Source organism: Aristolochia californica, unplaced genomic scaffold, assembly GCF_029961685.1.
Source record: "Aristolochia californica isolate CCGP_79_NKW_82.1479 unplaced genomic scaffold, dmAriCali1.0.hap1 SCAF_11, whole genome shotgun sequence".
Taxonomy (NCBI): Eukaryota; Viridiplantae; Streptophyta; class Magnoliopsida; order Piperales; family Aristolochiaceae; genus Aristolochia; species Aristolochia californica.
This window is the reverse complement of record NW_027181782.1, coordinates 659,515-678,117: the sequence shown is the minus strand read 5'-3', so window position 1 is coordinate 678,117 and position 18,603 is coordinate 659,515. Positions and strand designations below refer to the sequence as shown.

At 33.7% G+C, this 18,603-nt stretch overlaps 3 protein-coding genes and 1 long non-coding RNA gene across 5 annotated transcripts; 3 read left to right on the top strand and 1 right to left on the bottom strand.

Moving 5' to 3' along the window:
* The first annotated feature begins 640 nt into the window (after positions 1–640).
* LOC137944792 (UPF0481 protein At3g47200-like) lies at positions 641–2,537 on the top strand. The gene is made up of 2 exons (XM_068790542.1): positions 641–684; positions 817–2,537. Exon 2 carries the CDS (start codon positions 828–830, stop codon positions 2,430–2,432), a length of 1,605 nt encoding a protein of 534 aa, XP_068646643.1. The 5' UTR covers positions 641–684; positions 817–827; the 3' UTR covers positions 2,433–2,537.
* Positions 2,538–6,400: 3,863 nt separating this feature from the next.
* On the bottom strand, positions 6,401–7,441 carry LOC137944772 (uncharacterized). Of its 2 annotated transcripts, none has more exons than XR_011110851.1 (3): positions 7,223–7,441; positions 6,894–6,970; positions 6,401–6,802 (listed from the first exon to the last, which is right to left on the bottom strand). It is a non-coding gene; the product is annotated as an uncharacterized lncRNA (long non-coding RNA). The 2 variants fall into 2 exon arrangements; XR_011110850.1 differs by having other exon boundaries at positions 6,894–6,957.
* A 1,442-nt stretch (positions 7,442–8,883) lies between these two features.
* Positions 8,884–10,651, top strand: LOC137944471 (UPF0481 protein At3g47200-like). The gene is made up of 2 exons (XM_068790156.1): positions 8,884–9,823; positions 10,011–10,651. Exons 1-2 carry the CDS (start codon positions 8,884–8,886, stop codon positions 10,649–10,651), a joined length of 1,581 nt encoding a protein of 526 aa, XP_068646257.1.
* Positions 10,652–15,989: 5,338 nt separating this feature from the next.
* On the top strand, positions 15,990–17,804 carry LOC137944470 (UPF0481 protein At3g47200-like). Its single transcript, XM_068790155.1, has one exon. It carries the CDS (start codon positions 15,990–15,992, stop codon positions 17,802–17,804), a length of 1,815 nt encoding a protein of 604 aa, XP_068646256.1.
* Positions 17,805–18,603: the final 799 nt, after the last annotated feature.

Here is an 18,603-nt window from a genome sequence, read left to right as displayed (position 1 = left end):
AAGACCAAAAGAGAAGAAATTTACCTGTTTGTGCGGGACGCAGGAGGACGTCAGATCGGCGAGCAGCGAGCGGTGACCGGCGATCGGTTAGGTCTGTCCGAACTCTCCTCTTGCCTGCGACGAAGGCGCCGAGATGTCTAGATTTGTCTTTAGCAAAAAATAATAATAAAACGGTGGGGAGGAAAGACGAAGGCCAGAGCGGAGATTTCGACTCTTCCTTCGTAATATGACAACGGAGATTTCTTCTATCATGTTTGACCATCGGATCATGTTGACATTGATCGGACGCTCCAAAAATCCCTTCAAATTTCCTCTGCCACGTCATCAGCGGTATCACGCTGTTCATCGATGCGGGTTCGACTGGCCACCTCGTTACTCACGAATAGGGCCGGCTTCGTTATCAATCGGTTCGTCAGCTCACGAGCCGGCTCGAGGTGAGTCCGAATCGGTAACAGGTCGCGGGGGAAATAAAACTATATTTACCTCTTTCCCTCTTTCAGGTGATGGAGCAATAAAGAATCTGTCCATGTCTTAGGTGAGAACCATTCTTGTCCATCACGCTCCAGTTCCATTTCCCATTGTTGATAAATAGGCTTGATGAGAGAAGATTGCTCTACCGTTGCCGACACCTCTACTTCATTTCATTTGGCTTCCTTGCCCCCAAGACCTCCTCTACTCTACCAGGTAATTTGCCTCTTCTCCTTCTTGTTGGTTACACAGACATTCTTATTATAGACCTCCTTAGAACTTGTTTATGTTTCACTCCCCCAACTCTGAACATATCAGAAAAAAAACAAAGGTTCAAATTTTCCGCAGGGAAGGGAAGGATGGCCAACAACCCAGGACACTCAGAAATCATTGAAACAGTTGTAGATGTAAGGATGTTCGAAGTAGTTGCAGAGCCAGATAAGAAGAACTCAGACGCCGCAACAACAAGTAGTATTGTGGAGGAAGATGTACCAGAGATTCCTCTACTGATGAGAAAAATGAATGAAGCTGAAGGCTTTATCTTTCAGCGCAATGTTGACAAGATAGAATCCTACTGTGCAATGCATTGGGAATCTCGGAATGTTGTTCATGATCGAGGAAGCTCTGGCTTCTACCAAGTCCCCCAGAACATGCGCCAACGCCAAGGGTGGGAGCGCCTGTTTGATCCTACCTACATCAACTTCTCAAATGTAAGGGATATGTTGGAAAATGAATACCCTGATGATGAGACACGAAGTCTACTGGACCATTACTATTACCATTTCTTAGTCATCCGCAAAATAAATCCAAAAGTGAAATTGGAGGATTACCTTTTGATGATAGAAAAGCATTGGAAAGAAATTGCAAGATGTTATGAAGTGGAGGAAGCAGACTCAGATCTCCGTCTGTTGTTGGGTCTTCTTCTCAGTAGCTTCTTCGTCGTTTGCCTATTTTTCATCTCCTTTAATTCAATCGTTTTTATAGAGGACACAGAATATTTCGATCGATGGCTTAAAGTTTCCTGGCTAGACATTAGCGGATACAGAGTCGATATTGAGAAAGACAGAGAATGTTATCATCGATGGGTTAATGATTTATGGGTAGACTTGCTCGTACTGGAGAACCAGATCCCGTTCTTCGTCCTCAAAAGAGTTGTTGATAAGGTTAAAGGTGAAGACCCAGACGATACCATAGAGTTTTGCACCCATCACTACTTTAGGCAGTTTGTTCCATTGAATCGGTATGATAAACAACTCAACGGAGTCCATCTGCTTGATATTGTTCACCGCAGTCTGCTTCCCGACAAACAGACTGTCTCATGGAAATTTTACAAGGTAAGATCAAGGGAATCTCCAGTGATGAGAGTTATCCCAACGGCAACGAGACTACAAGAAGCAGGTGTACAATTTAGGCCGGTAGAGAGGGAAGGATTTGTAGTAGAGTTCAAGAAGGGAGTATTGAGACTTCCTCGTGGAGTATTGAGACTTCCTCGTTTGCACATAAAAAGGAACACAGAAAAGTTCTTTATTAATCTTATAGCTTGGGAGCAATGCCATCAACCAGCAGTAAAATACGTCGTCAACTTTGCAATTCTTATGGACCAGCTAATCAATACGTCCAAGGACGTAGCGATTCTGATCCAGAACAATGTTCTAGAGCTTTCTCAGGTAACCGAAGAGGAGGTTGCTGCCATGTTCAATAGATTGGGTGAGGATCTAATTCCTACAAAAAATGAAGAGAATAACAAAGAATATGATTTTCTTGAAGAATTGTCCTATAAACTGAATCAGTTCTGCGAAACTAGGTTGGACATCTGGTTGGCAAATCTAATGAAGGTATACTTTAACAGTCCCTGGACAATTCTCTCTTTGATTGGAGTACTACTCCTTATTCTGCTTACTTTGGTGCAAACTTTTTTTTCAGCCTTTTCCTATTTCCGCCCTCCCAAATCACATGAACATTGAATTTCCTTGTAGTTATTTATGTTTTGTATGTGTTCAAATCTGTGCTTTGCTCTATGAGTTCTACTTGTAATCGAATGTTTATGTTCTTTGTTTTTGAGGTGTAAGTCTGGGTGTGTTATTGTAAATTGGTTAATTGTGATTAATTGAGTGTCATAAGTCCATATGTCACCAGCATTGTAAAAAAAGAGAAAAGAGGAAAGGAAATAAAGAGTGGTGAAGAAAAGGAGACTTTGGATGTGCCATCGCTCTGCATCTCAATTTTAAAACCAAAGCTCCAATATAGTTTCCCTTCGAGAGTGGTCCAGGTTTTGTCTGCGAAGGGAAGGATGAGAGGCGAACCAGAAAACCCAGAAATGAGAGAAACAGTTGCTGATGTGAGTAAGCCAGAAATCAGAGAAAATAGGGGCACGACTGTTAAAAAAAACAATTAATTCATTTCAGTTTTCCCCTTCTGGTGCAATGATGCCTCTCCCAAAACCCTACCATATTTGCCTTTTCTTTTCTTTTGAACTCAAACCAATCTCCATAGTGTGCAAGAGGGCTAAAACCATTCCTCTATCTCATGGTGAGGTCCAACCCTACAGCCTGCTCGGTTACCGCCTCCTGTAGACTTTGCTTTCAAGCATACAAAGGATGAGGTTCCTCTCTCGGACCTCTATAGCACCTTCTAAGGTTCCACAACATTCCATTGAGCCTCCAATGGCCTTAGAAGAAATAGAGGTGCCACCTCCTTAACCTCCAACGAGGAAGTTTTATGGCCAGGAAAAAGACTACCATGAAAAATTCAGAATTAATAAATCAAAGTATTTTATATAATTAAATAAGTTATATTTAATATTAATTATATTTTATTAATCCAAATAATAAAATATGGGCCCAGTAGGTTCAAAAGACTATATCGTACCAAACTAGTGTTAATAATTAAATAAAAATAAATCCAAAGGTTAAGAAATTATAAGATTTCTTAAATAATAACAATTAAACTCCTAATATTAACTATATTGATCTTAATCTAAAAAACAAAATGTGGGCCCAGTATAAAACCAATGTCAACAAGTAAAAACATAAATGCAAAAACTAAAAAGTATAATTTTTAAAATAAATAATAATTAGTAAATAAACATTTTTAATGAAGAATTATATTATTATCTTTTAGAAGATATAGAGGACTGTCATTTTATACGAGAAGATCCTATACATCATTTGCAACAAGCTAGAAGTTCATGATGTTCCCTTAACCCCCCCCCAGCTTGAGAGGAAGTGTTGGAAGATGGGCCCAAACCCATACGACCAAAGAAAACCCACATATCCAAGTGTGTTGGAAGATGGGCCCAAGCCTATAAGATATGGGACTCACCATCTTAGATTGGAATGCAAAGTAGGAAGGAAAAAGGGAATTTTACTAAATTAACTATTTTTAATAAAATATTTATGAAAATAACCAACTCTCAAACTTAGTTTTAAAAACTTCATCGTCGCATTGCTTTACATGACCACCTAGCACATCATAAATCACCACACCAACACCACGTTGACTGCCATATTAGCGATACGCCACTTAAGCACAATTTTTCTCCTATTTTTCTTTCATTATTGATTTAAGTTCTTTTGTCATTTAAAAAATATTTTGTAAAAATTAATTTTAGGTTTTAAAAATCTTATTTGTTGGTACTCATTTCATTACCTTCTATTTATTATAATAAAAAATCTAAAACTTGTATATTAATTAACTAAAAATCGCACTCCAATCTATTTAGCACATTTCATTGTTGATTTAAGATATTATTTTACTTTAAAATATTTTTTAAAACTTTATTTTAGTTTTTTCAAAATCTTATTTGTCGGTACGCATATCATTACCATCTATTTATTGTAATAAAATATAAATTTTATATATTACTTAATTAAAAATGATATTTTAATCTAATTAACACCTTTCATTAACGATTTAAGATATTTTCTAATATAAAAATATTTTAGTTATAAAAATCTTATTTGTCGGTGCACGTTTCATTACCTTGTATTAATTAAAATAAAACAAAAAATTGTATATTAATTATTAAAAAATCACCTTCTAATCTGATTAACAACTTTCATTATCGATTAAAGATATTTTAAAATTAAAAAAATAATTGATTAACAATATATCCTTGCACATAAAGAGAAACAGAACCTCCCAACAAACTCCGTTATTTTGGTTATTTAACAGCCAAGTATCACAAACTAACCATACCAAGACCACGGAACTTTATTAACTTACATTTTTTTAAAAGATACATGTTCCTATAACTTTTCTTCAACATCTTAGATTGGAATGCGAAGTAGGAAGAAAAAAGGAATTTTACTTAACTAACTATTTTTAATAAAATACATAAAAATAACCAACTCATAAACTTAGTTTTAAAAATACCCAACTTTGTCCTATTAACTGCCTACTTAGAAAGTTGAACGCAACATGCTAACATTGACTGCCACATGACGCCACATCACTACCAGAAGATAGAATCTACATCATCAATCACCACATAGATCAACACGTCGTCTACCACGTCATTATTTTACCATGTCATCTGCCACGTAAGCTGACACGTCATTAAATCAAAATTAAATATTTTTTTAAAAAAATAAAAAAATCAGATACATTTTTTATTACCTAATATCTATTTATCTTTGGGAAAAGTAATAAACGTTATGTCTCGAAGCCTAAAAATTATTTTAGAGTTTAAAAATGCAATTTATTTGTATAATTTTTATCATATTATTTACAAAATAATAGATTATTAAAAATATATATTAGTTAATTAAAAATCTTACAACACCTTTTATTATCAATTAAAAATATTTATTAACTAAAAAAATATAAAAATTTACTTGAGTTTAAAAAATAAATGTACCAGTACACTTTTTATTACCTTATATTTAAAATAATAAGTTATAAAATATCTTACTCTTACCCTTTTAACACCTTTTTATTATCGATTTAAAATTTATTTTAATAAAAAAATTTGAAAATTTTAGTTTTGAGTTTAAAAATCAAATTTATCAATACTTTTTTTTTCAAATTATTATTACCTTATATTTAAAATAATTAAAAATAAAATAAATATATTATTAATTAAAAAAATTTACTCTTACTAATTTAACATATTTTATTATCGATTTAAAATATTTTTTAATTTTTAAATTTTTTAATTTTTTAATTGAGAGGGGGGCGTCGAGGGCGAAGTCTGAGGCCGAGCGGTGGGGAGCGGCGGCAGCCGGTACTGCGAGAGGGGAGAGGAGAGGGGGGAGAGGAGAGGGGAGAGGGGGGGAAGAGGAGAGGAGAGGAGAGGAGAGGAGGCCGAGGCTGAGCGACGGCAGCGAGAGGAGAGAGGGCGAGGCCAGAGGAGGCCGAGGCTGAGCGGCGGTGAGAGGGCGAGAGGAGAGGGGGAAAGAGGAGAGGAGAGGAGGTCGAGGCCAAGAGACGACAGCGAGAGGAGAGACGGCAAGGCTAGAGGAGGCCGAGGCAAAGCGGCGGCGAGAGGGCGAGAGGAGAGGGGGCGAGAGGAGAGGAGAGGAGGCCGAGCGGCGGCGGCGGCGGCGAGAGGGCAAGAGGAGAGGAGAGGAGAACGATGAGAGGGGACACATAAGGCATTTAAAATAATTTATTTTGAAAAACAATGCGGTGGAATACAGTGAGGATTATTTAATTTTTATTTAATGATGTGTCAGCTTACGTGGCAGATGACATGGTAAAATAATGACGTGTCAGACGACGTGTCGATATATGTTTACTGCACAGATGACGTGGCGACACATAAGCAGTCAAAGCTTATGTGTCGCTTTTGACTGCACACATAGGCATTTGACCGGTCAAAGTTGGGTAGTTTTAGAAATATTTTGATGACGTCGGTATTTTTAAAAATATTTTATTTTAAATGGGTATTTAAGTGAAATTCCCTTATAGATATCATAAACTGCAAATTTCCACGGTATTTCTTATTAGATATGCAAAGAATGACCCGGTGCAGCTCAAGAAAAATTAGCATAAGAAGTGCAGAGCTTGGTCGGTTGCCATCGTTCTTCAATTTGTGGAAAGGAAGTCTAGTCGATAGATATGGATGCACACTGATTGGCAAAAGAAAATAAAAAGTGGTGAAGAAAAGGAGACTTTGGAGGTGCCATCGCTCTGCATCTCAAATTTAAAACCAAATCTCCAATATAGTTTCCCTTCCAGAGTGGACTGTCACTCCTTGCAGAGCTAGGGAAACATCACGTAAAGAAGGTCCAATTTTTGTCTGCCAAGGAAAGGATGGGAGGCGAACCAGAAAACCCAGAAATCAGAGAAACAGTTGTTGATGTGAGTAAGCTGAAGGAAGTAGTTGCAGAGCCTGATAAGATAGCAGAAGTGGCAAGAAGCAGTATGTTGGAAGAAGCCATTGAAGAGCCAGGAAAGATGGAAGAGATCCCAAAGAAGTCTACCTTAGAACACTTTTGGATGAATCAATTGGGATTGGTCGTGCAGGTTCAGCCTTCTACAGACTCCCTGCATACATGCACTACCACAAATGGAGTTAATATAGTGTTTATCAACCTACCTATGCCGACTTCTCAAGGATGTATTCAGGTTATTTGCGAGGTGATCGCATTGAACGTGTGAAAGTAAAGAAACAGAAGCATTACTATCATCATCTCCTTTCAATTCTCACCCGTAACAAGAAAGAGAGTTAGGACAGATTAGCTGCTGATGATGAATGACAGGGAAGAGACAGCAAAATGTTACGTAGAGGAGGGCACGTCCACAGGTTTACCTTGCTTGTTGGCTCTATTGCTCAGTAGTAGTTCATCGTTGATCAATTTCTGAAGTTCCATGAAGGAGGGTTGTCACCTTTAGAGGATTACATGATTTCTCGCTTAACATGCGTGACAGAGGAGAAGAACAATAAATGCTAACATAGTTACAGTAATATTCATTCGATTCCTTGCCAAAATGAAGAAGAAAATCGATTTAATTCATTTCCTTGGGACGCCCAGACCTTAAATGTAGCTTCAATGCAAGATACCTGGAAGAAAGAAGCATGTAAAAATCCAGATGAGCCAGATGAAAGTAAAAGGAAAAGGGAAAGAAGGAAATAAAGACAGAGAAAATGGTTAGAGATACCTTTGCTTCTGCAGCTTAGACTGGAACCCGAAGTAAAAATGCAGATAAATCAGATGAAAGTAAAAGAAAAAGGGAAAGAAGGGAATAAAGACAAAGGCAATGGTCAGAGGTACCTTTGCTTGTGCATTTTAGATTGGAACCCGAAGTAAAAATGCAGATAAATCAGATGAAAGTAAAAGAAAAAGGGAAATAAGGGAATAAAGACAAAGAAAATGGTTTGAGGTACCTTTGCTTCTGCCTCTTAGATCGGAACCCTGAAGAAGGGAATAAAGACATAAAATCTTAGAGATAACTTTGCTTGAGCATCTCAGATTGGAATCCTGAAGAAGGGAATAAAGACATAAAATCTTAGAGATAACTTTGCTTGAGCATCTCAGATTGGAATCCGAAGTAGGAAGGAAAAAGGAAATTTTACTAAACTAACTATTTTTTATAAAATACATAAAAATAACCAACTTTTAAACTTAGTTTTAAAAATAACTAATTTTGTCCGATCAACATGACATACTATCATTGACCGCCGTATGGCGCTACATAACCACCGAAAGATAGAATGCACCTCATCATCTAACACATCATCAATCCCCACATCAGCAACTATGTTAATTGCCATATTAGCAATGCATCATGTCAGCACAACTTTTTTTTTCTCCCTTTTTTCCTATTTAAGTTCTTTTGTAATCTAAAAAGCATTTGTAAAAATTATTTTTTGGTTTTTAAAATCTTATGTGTTGGTACACTTGGTATTTATTGTATTATAAATATAAAAATTGTATGTTAAATAACTAAAAAATCATATTCTAATCTATTTAACACATTTGGTATCGATTTAAGATATTTTAAAAAAATTTAAAATATTTTAGTTGTAAAAATGTTATTTGTCGTACACGTTTCATTGCCATCTATTTATTATAATAAAATATAAATTTTGTATATTAGTTAATTAAAAAATCATATTCTAATCTAATGAACACATTTCATTATCGATTTAAGATATTTTCTAATTTTAAAATATTTTATAAAAAAATAGTCTTTTAAAATCTTATATGTCAGGCACACGTTTCATTACCTTTTATTAATTGTAATAAAATATAAATTTGTATATTAATTATTAAAAAATAGTCTTCTAATTTGATTAATCAATATATCGTTTCACATAAAGAGAAACGGAGCCTCTTTATTAGCTCCCATTTGTGCAAGAGAAAGTAATGATTGGACTTCGGGCTGTACTTTCGGGGGACTCACTCTTCCTGAGCTCTGAAAATATTAGAATAACCAAGGGTCCAATTTTTTTTTGCAGGGAAGGGAAGGATGGCCAACAACCCAGGACACTCAGAAATCATTGAAACAGTCGTAGATGTGAGGATGTTGGAAGTAGTTGCAAAGCCAGATAAGAAGAGCTCAGACGCCGCAACAAGTAGTAATGTGAAAGACGCAGATGAAAAGCCTGGAATTATGAAAGGACTACTAGCTAAAGGGAGGGAAAAATGGAAAGAGATTATTGCTAAAGGGAAAGGGAAGAGAAAAATGAAAGAGATTGCTGAAGAGCCAACAGATAATACGAAAGACACAGCAACAAGCAGAATGGATTTAAAGGCTCCTTCACGATTAACGGGGGTTAAAGGCTTTAGCGAGCGCAAAGTTAACGCTATAGAAACGTACTGTGCAGAGCATTCGAAATCTCTGAATGTTGTTCATGATCATGGAAAGTCAGGCTTCTACAAAGTCCCCAAGGACATGCGCCAACGCCAAGGGAAGGAGCGTCTTTATGATCCTACCTACATCAACTTCTCAAAAATAAGGGATATGTTGGAAAAGGACGACCCTGATGTTGAGACACGAAGTCTACTGAACCATTACTATTATCATTTCTTGGGCATTAGCCAAATGAATCAGAAACTGAAATTGGAGGATCACCTTTGGATGATATATGAGCATCGGGAAGAAATTGCAAGATGTTATGGAAAGGAAGAAGCAGACTTAGATTTCCTTAAGTTGTTGGATCTACTTCTCAGTAGCTGCTTCGTCATTTACCTATTTCACATCTCCTTTCATACTGGTTCAATCGATATTGAGAATGACAGAGAATGTTCCCGTCGATGGTTTGAAGATTTATGGGTAGACATGGCCGTACTGGAAGTTGCTATTGAGAACGACAGAGAATGTTATCATCGATGGGTTAATGATTTATGGGTAGACTTGCTCGTACTGGAGAACCAGATCCCGTTCTTCATCCTCAAAAGAGTACTGGGTAAGTTTAAAGGTGGAGACCCAGATGATTCCATAGAGTTTTACACCCATTACTACTTTAGGCAGTTTGTTCCATTGAATCAGTATGATAAACAACTCAACGGAGTCCATCTGCTTGATATCGTTCACCGCAGTCTGCTTCCCGACAAACAGACTGTCCATTATCCCTCTCTTCACCAATTTGCCAGACTTTCTCTACGCGTTCCCTGCGTTCTCATGGAAATATGACAAGGGAAGATCAAGGGAATCACCAGTGATGAGAGTTATCCCAACGGCAACGAGACTACAAGAAGCAGGTGTACAATTTAGGCCGGCAGAGAAGACAGGATTTGTTGTAGAGTTCAAGAAGGGAGTATTGAGACTTCCTCGTTTGCACATTAGTAAGAACACACAGAAGTTCTTTATGAATCTTATAGCTTGGGAGCATTGCCATCAACCGGCAGCAAAATACTTCATCAACTATGTAATTCTTATGGACCAGCTAATCAATACGCCCAAGGATGTTGAGATTCTGATCCAGAACAAAGTTCTAGAGCATTCTCTGGAAACTGACAAGGTGGTTGCTGCCATGTTCAATAGCTTGGGTAAGGATCTAATTCCTACAAAAAATGAAGAGCTTAACAACAAATATGATTTTCTTGAGGAATTGTCCACTAAACTGAATGAGTACTGCGGAAATAAGGTTAACACCTGGTTGGCAAAGCTAGTGGCTGATCACTTTAGCAGTCCATGGACAATTGTCTCTTTTATTGCAGCAGTACTCATCATTGTGTTTACTCTGGTGCAAGCTTTTTTTTCTGCCTTCTCCTATTTCCGCCCTCCCAAATAATTAGAACATTGAATTTCCTTGTAGTTATTTATGTTGTGTATGTGTTCAAATCTGTACTTTGTCTATGACTTCTAGTTATAATAAAATGTTTATGTTCTCTACATGAAATATGTTTTTTTTTATCGATATTTTTGCGATGTAAGTCAGCGTGTTATAGTAAATTGGTTGTGATTAATTGAGTGTAAGCAACATTGTAATCGGCTTTAGAGCCGATTTGTTGCATATGTTGTAGGACAACCTAACTTAGTGGAACCTCCAAGTACCAAAACATCTTGAGGGGTGGACTACTAATCTGTGAAAGAATTGTGAATTACCTCAAAATTTTACGCGCTTTGAATATTAGTGTTTCCACTTGTACCTTGACCATTGTGCATGTACGTAAGCTATAAATTTGGCATTTGAATTAGTTGTCAAAACAATTACACACACAAGTTGCATATCTGAACACTAGGATTCTAACTTGAGAATGAGATTTTACCATAGAATTGTTTTTCTCTTTTCAATATGTAGAAAAGAAGTCTAGTTGATAGCTATGGATGCTGACCGGCAAAAGAAAAGAAAAAGAGAAAAGAAACCATTGAAGAACATCTTAGATTGGAACATGAAAGAAGATATCAGAGGTAGCAACAAACAGTATGGTGGAAGAAGCCATTGAAGAACAAGGAAAGATGGAAGAGATTGCAAAGATTGAAAGGCTTTGGGAGGGCTATATTCACAATACGAAAGCCTGCCTTAGATTGGAACCCGAAAGAAGGGAATAAAGACAAATAAAATATTAGAGATAACTTTGCTTCAACATCTTAGATTGGGGGAATTTTACTAAATTAACTATTTTTAATCAAATATTTATGAAAATAACCAACTCTGAAACTTAGTTTTAAAAATATCCAACTTCGTCGCCATATTGCGTTACATGACCACCTGGCACATCATAAATCACCACACCAACAACCACGTTGACTGTCATATTAGCGATACGCCACTTAAGCACAATTTTTTGCCTATTTTTCTTTCATTATTGATTTAAGTTCTTTTGTCATTTAAAAAATATTTTGTGATAATTAATTTTAGGTTTTAAAATCTTATTTGTTGGTACACATTTCATTACTTTCTATTTATTATAAGAACAAATCTAAAACTTGTATATTAATTAACTAAAAATCGTACTCGAATCTATTTAGCACATTTCATTGTTGATTTAAGATATTATTTAACTTTAAAATCTTTTTTAAAACTTTATTTTAGTTTTTTCAAAATCTTATTTGTCGGTACGCGTATCATTACCATCTATTTATTGTAATAAAATATAAATTTTATATATTACTTAATTAATTTTAATCTAATTAACACCTTTCATTAATGATTTAAGATATTTTCTAATATAAAAATATTTTAGTTATAAAAATCTTATTTGTCGGTGCATGTTTCATTACCTTGTATTAATTAAAATAAAACCAAAAAAATTGTATATTAATTATTAAAAAATCACCTTCTAATTTGATTAACAACTTTCATTATCAATTAAAGATATTTTAAAATTAAAAAAATAATTGATTAACAATTTATCCTTCCACAAAGAGAAACGGAACCTCCCAACAAGCTCCGTTATTTTGGTTATTTAACAGCCAAGTATCACAAACTAACCATACCAAGACCACGGAACTTTATTAGCTTACATTTTTTTTAAAGATACATGTTCCTATAACTTTTCTTCAACATTTTAGATTGGAATGCGAAGTAGGAAGAAAAAAGGAATTTTACTGAACTAACTATTTTTAATAAAATACATAAAAATAACCAACTCATAAACTTAGTTTTAAAAATACCCAACTTTGTCCTATTAACTGCCTACTTAGAAAGTTGAACGCGACATGCTAGCATTGACCGCCACATCACCACCAGAAGATAGAATCTACATCATCAATCACCACATCAACAACCAAGTTGATTGCCATATTAGTGATGTGCCATGTCAGCATGACTTTTTTCCCATTGTTTTTCAATATTGATTTAAGTTCTTTTGTAATCTACAAAATATTTGTCAAAATTAATTTTAGGCTTCTAAAATCTTATTTGTTGGTATAGGTTTCATTACTTTCTATTTATTATAATAAAAATATAAAACTTGTATACTAATTAACTAAAAATTATATTTTAATCTATTTAACACATTTTGTTAATGATTTAAGATATTTTTTAATTTAATTTTTTTGTAAAAGTTTATTTTATTTTTAAAAATATTATTTGTCGATACGCATTTCATTACCATCTATTTATTATAATAAAATATTAATTAATTAAAAATCATATTCTAATCTAATTAACATCTTTCATTATCTATTTAAGATATTTTATAAATTAAAAATTATTTTATTTTTTAAAAATCTTATTTGTCAATACATGTTTCAATACCTTCTATTAATGTAATAAAATATAAATTTTATACATTAGTTATTAAAAAAATCTTCTTCTAATCTGATTAACAACTTTCATTATCAATTAAAGATATTTTCTAATTGAAAAATATTTTACAAAAAAAAATTCTTCTAATTGATTAACAATATATCCTTGCACATAAAGAGAAACAGAGCCTCTCAAAAAGCCTTGTTGATTAACAATACATAATTCTAAGGAATTATATGACTCCTGCTCTCTTTCGAAAGTAGCATGATGATAAATCAGATGAAAGTAAAAGAAAATGGGATAGAAAGGAATAAAGACAAAGAAAATTATTACAGGTAGCTCTGCTTCAACATCTTAGATTGGAATCCCAAGTAGGATGGAAAAAGGGAATTTTACTAAACTAACTATTTTTAATAAAATACATAAAAATAACCAACTCATAAACTTAGTTTTAAAAAAACCCAAATTTTGTCCCGTCAACTACCACTTGGAAAGCCCAACCCCCCGTTGTCAATTTAGGATATTATTTAATTTTAAAAATATTTTGTAAAAAGTTATTTCAGTTTTTTAAAATCTTATTTGTTGGTATGCGTTTAATTACCATCTATTTATTGTAATAAAATATAAAATTTATATATCACTTAATTAAAAAATCATCATTATGTTTAGCAAGCCCCGACACTCTCCCATGGTGACACATGGCAGTAAATGTTGACGTGTCCCATTGGACGTTACACTTGAGCTATTGATCGGTTAAAGTTGGGTATTTTTAAAATTAATCTTGTGAGTTGGTTATTTTGATAAATATTTAATTTAAATTAGTTATTCCAAAGGAAGGACAATGGGCACACTGGCCGGCAAAAGATAAAAAAAAGAATAAGAATAAAGAGGAAAAAGGGTACAGAGAAAGTAATGATTGGACTTGGGCTGTACTTTTGAGGGACTCACACTTCTTGAGCTCTGAAAAATATTAGAATAAAAAAGTTAATGTTTTTAAAAACTAAAAATATTTTTTCAATTAAAAATATCTTTAATCAATAAGGAAAGTTGTTATTCAGATTAGAAGATGATTTTTAATAATTATTGTAAAAAAATTATATCTTATTACAATAAATAAACCGACAAATAAGATTTTTTTAAATATTTATTTATTTATTAAATATATTTCAATTAGAAAATGTCTTTAATCTATAATGAAAGGTATTAAACAGATAAGAAGATAATTATTCAATAATTAATATATTTTATTATAATAAATAGACCAACAAATTAGATTTTGAAAAAAACTAAAATAATTGTTTAAAAAATTTCAATTAGGAAATGTCTTCAATCGATAATGAAAGGTATTAATTAGATTAAAAGATGAGTTGTCAATAATTAACAGACAAATTTCATATGTTATCAAAATAAATAGAAGGTAATGATACATATACTAACACATTTTTTTTTAAAAAACTAAAATAATTTTTATAAAAAAATTAAATTAGAAAACATCTTAAATCGATAATGAAATGTGTTAAATAGATTAGAAGTAGATTATTTATTTAATTAATATAATAATTTTATATTTTATTACAATAAACAGAAGGTAGTAACATGTGTATTAACAAATACGATTTTTGAAAAGTAAATAATTTTAATAAAATATTTTTTAAATTAATTAATTTAAAATTTATATATTTTATTAAAATAAATAGAAGGTAATGAAACATGTACAGACAATTAAGGTTTAAAATTAAATTATTTAAAAAAAATTATTTTTTAAATTAAAACATCTTAAATAGATAATAAAAGTTGTTAAATAGATTAGAATATAATTTTTAATTAATTTATCTACAAATTTTATATTTTAAAATAAAAAAGAAGGTAATCAAACATATACTGACAATTAAGATTTTTTAAAACAATTATAGTTTTTTACAAAGTATTTTTAAATTAAAAAATCTTAAATCTATAATGGAAGGATTTAATCAAATTAGATGATTTTTTTAATAACTAATATATAAATTTATATTTGATTACAGTAAATAGATGGTAATTAAATTTGTATTGACAAATATGATTTTTAAAAAAAAAAAAAAATTAAAATTTTCTTAATCGATATTAATATGTGTTAATTTATATAATTAATATATAATTTTTTTATTACTATAAATTGAAGGTAATAAAATATGTACCAACAAATAAGATTATAAAAATCAAATACTTTTATAAAATATTTTTTAAATTAAAAAATATGTTAAATAGATAATAAAAAGTGTTAATTATATTAGAAAACATATTTTTTAAATAATTTATATAAAATTTATATTTTTTATTACAATAAATTGAAGGTAATGAAATGTGTACCAACAAATAAGATTTTTAAAACCTAAAATTTATATTTTCAAAATATTTTTAAATTATTAAATAAATTAAATCATTGGGCTGATGTGCATTTAAGACGTGTCTGATAATGTACACCTGCTGTCTTCGGGATAGTGATTTGGTAGATGATATGGCACCACGTGAGCGGTCAATGCTGACGTATCGTCTTGGATTTTTCAAGTGGGCCGTTGAGAGATCAAAATTACATACTATTAAAATTAAGTTTGCAAGTTCACCGACAAATGACAGAAAGAAAGCAGAAAAATGAGCTGAAAGCAGAAAGAGACCTGTTTGGAAGCAAACATGAAAAAATTTCTAGTTGTCTGCTTGTCTGCCAAAAATTGCCACGAAATTTCAGCTGTAATGGAGTAGAAGCATGGAAAAATGACAAAAAGTTAAGGAAAAACAGTTGAAAAGACTAAAAGATAAGGATAAGATTTTTGACGTATCTTGCTTCTGCATCACAAATTTAACTCCTAAATGCATGCTTTCCCTGAAGATTCGACAAACAACGCTGCAAAAAAATCAAACAGAAAGAAGTTTTCGATTCTTCACAGCCAGGGGAAGGATGGCCAACGAACCAGGAAACCCTCAAATCAAACTAGATGTGTGGAAGCTGGAAGAAGCAGCTGCCACGGAAAAGATCGTAGAGACTGGAGAGTATACTGCCAAGTTGGGAGATAGGATGGCCGGCAAACCAGGAAACGGAGAAATCAAGGGAGTTGAAGACACGAGGAAGCTGGAAGAAGCAGTTGGAGGTCAGCCCGAAAGGATGCAAGGAGTAACAGAGAATCTGATTGTGACGGCAAAGACAAGGGAGATTAAAGGCTTTCAGCAGAGCTATATTGACGACTTGGAATCTCACTTTTCAGATCTCAAGAAATCTCCCGAGGATGGTGCTGGAGATTCAGGCTTCTACAAAGTTCCGGAGGATTTGCGCAAACGCGATGAGAGTCTTTATCAGCATGCCCACGTCGAATTCTCAAAAATTATGATAACGAAAGACGACTCTGATGTTGGGCATTACTATAATCATCTTCGTTCAGTCCTCTTGCAGGAAAACGGGAAGAAAGAGGAAAACGGAAAGATTTTGGAGGAACTCCTGCTGATGATGGAGAATAATGAAGAACTAACAAAATGGTGTGCAATGAAGGGAAACAACTCTCCAGATTTCCCTCAGTTCTTCGGTTTACTGCTCAGTGGTTGCTTTATTGTTGATGTATTTCACAAGTGGCATTCACTGGAATTGTCCCCCGGAAAGGATCCAAAATGCGGTGACGAATGGGCTTCCGAGCTATGGGCGGACTTGCTCCTGGTGGAGAACCAAATTCCATTCTTCATCCTCCGAGGTATTACACAGAAGTTGAAGGAACATCAGGAAGAATTCCCTGAGCTAGAGCAGCTAATCTTTCATTACTTCAAAGATTTTGTTCCTTTGAACAAACCAGAAGGTGAGGAAAAGAAGAAACCTGACCAAAGTGATCAGAAACCAACCGAAACCCACCATCTGCTTGATTTCGTTCACGACCATCTGCTTCCACAAGAGGACAAGAAAAATCAGGTGACAAGTATCTTCCTCACTTTGGTATTTGTCATGATCGGTGCGGTATGTTTATACCCCTCTTTGGCATGGATCATCATCCCTTTGTTATGCATCTTTGCTCCTCTGCTTTGTGTCTTCTACCTTTTGAAATATCTCTTCATCTCTCCCTGGAAACTGGTTAAATACATCTTCACAAAATGGTTGTGCTGCCTTAAGGGAGATGGGAAGCAGTGGAATTTTCAGGGGAAGAGTCAGACACATAAGCCTGTACTGCAAAGAGCTGTTCCAACCGCAACAAGACTTCGAGAGGCAGGCATTCGGTTTGAGCCCATAGAAGAGAGAGGGTTTGTTGTAGAGTTCAAAAATGGAGAATTGCGACTCCCTCGGTTGCATGTAAGGAACAATACCAAGAAGTTGTTAATGAATCTTATCGTTTGGGAGCAGTGCCACAAGAAAGCAGTGAAATACTTCATCAACTACGCAATTTTCATGGATTACTTGGTCAATACTTCCAAGGACGTTGAGATTTTGATTCAGAGCAGAGTGATCGAACATTCTTTGGGAAAAGAAGACGATGTTGTTGCAGTCTTCAATAGTTTGGGCAAAGGCCAAGTTTATAGAAGAACTGATGAAGAAAAGTATGATTTTCTTCCAAAATTGTCTGAGGAATTGAACAAATACTGCGAAAATAAATTTAACAACTGGAGGGCAAATCTAATGAGCGAATACTTCAAGAGTCCCTGGGCAGTCATTTCTCTGCTTGCAGGAGTGTTCCTCATTCTGCTTACTGTGACACAAACCTTCTTTTCTGCCTATTCCTATTTTCGGCCTCCAAATTAAAATGAAAGTGAATGTTCTTGTGGTCATATCTGTTGTGTATCTGTTAAGGTTGTCTATTCTGCCTATGAGTTGTAGCTTTAATTAAATGTTTATACTGTGATTTTGTATTTTTTCTTGTTTGAATGCCTATGGAAAACGAGAAAACGGAGGAGAAATATAACTTTTTTTGTTTGGATATACTTGGAAAGTAAAAAATAAAAAAAATTGTAAATTTTAAATTTTTTATGATTAAAATTTTCTCTCAAGTTTATATTTCTCTTTTTTTCCCCTAAATTCCATCTCATATTCTCTTTTCTCTCAATGATTCTTTGCTGCCAAAAACAAAACAAAAAATACATTTTTCTCCCATTTTCTGTTCTTTTCTTTTCTTTGGGTTCTAAACATGCCCTAAATAATACTGGAAGGCTAGTAACTGATTTTAATCTTCTTGAATCACATCACTTCAAACAGCTACAACTTCAGCTGTTTGTTGATTTTTTTCTGTATTCTTTTACGACTTGTTTGTGGTCTATTATGAGATCAAGTTCTACCATTAATGGAACTCGAATGGTGTTGGGTATACGACTAAAGTCCCACATTGACTATAAATAGGGAGGATCATGGATATATAAAATTGGACATTATCTCTATTGGTATGAGGCATTTTGGGGGTAAAACCCAAGAGCAAATCCACGAGGGTTTAGGCCCAAATGGACAATATCTGGTTGTACATAAATAATTTAATTAAAAATAAAAATCTCTACAGGAGGAAATTAGAGTTTAGGGTTTAAGGTCTTCAATATCTTTTAACCACTTGGGT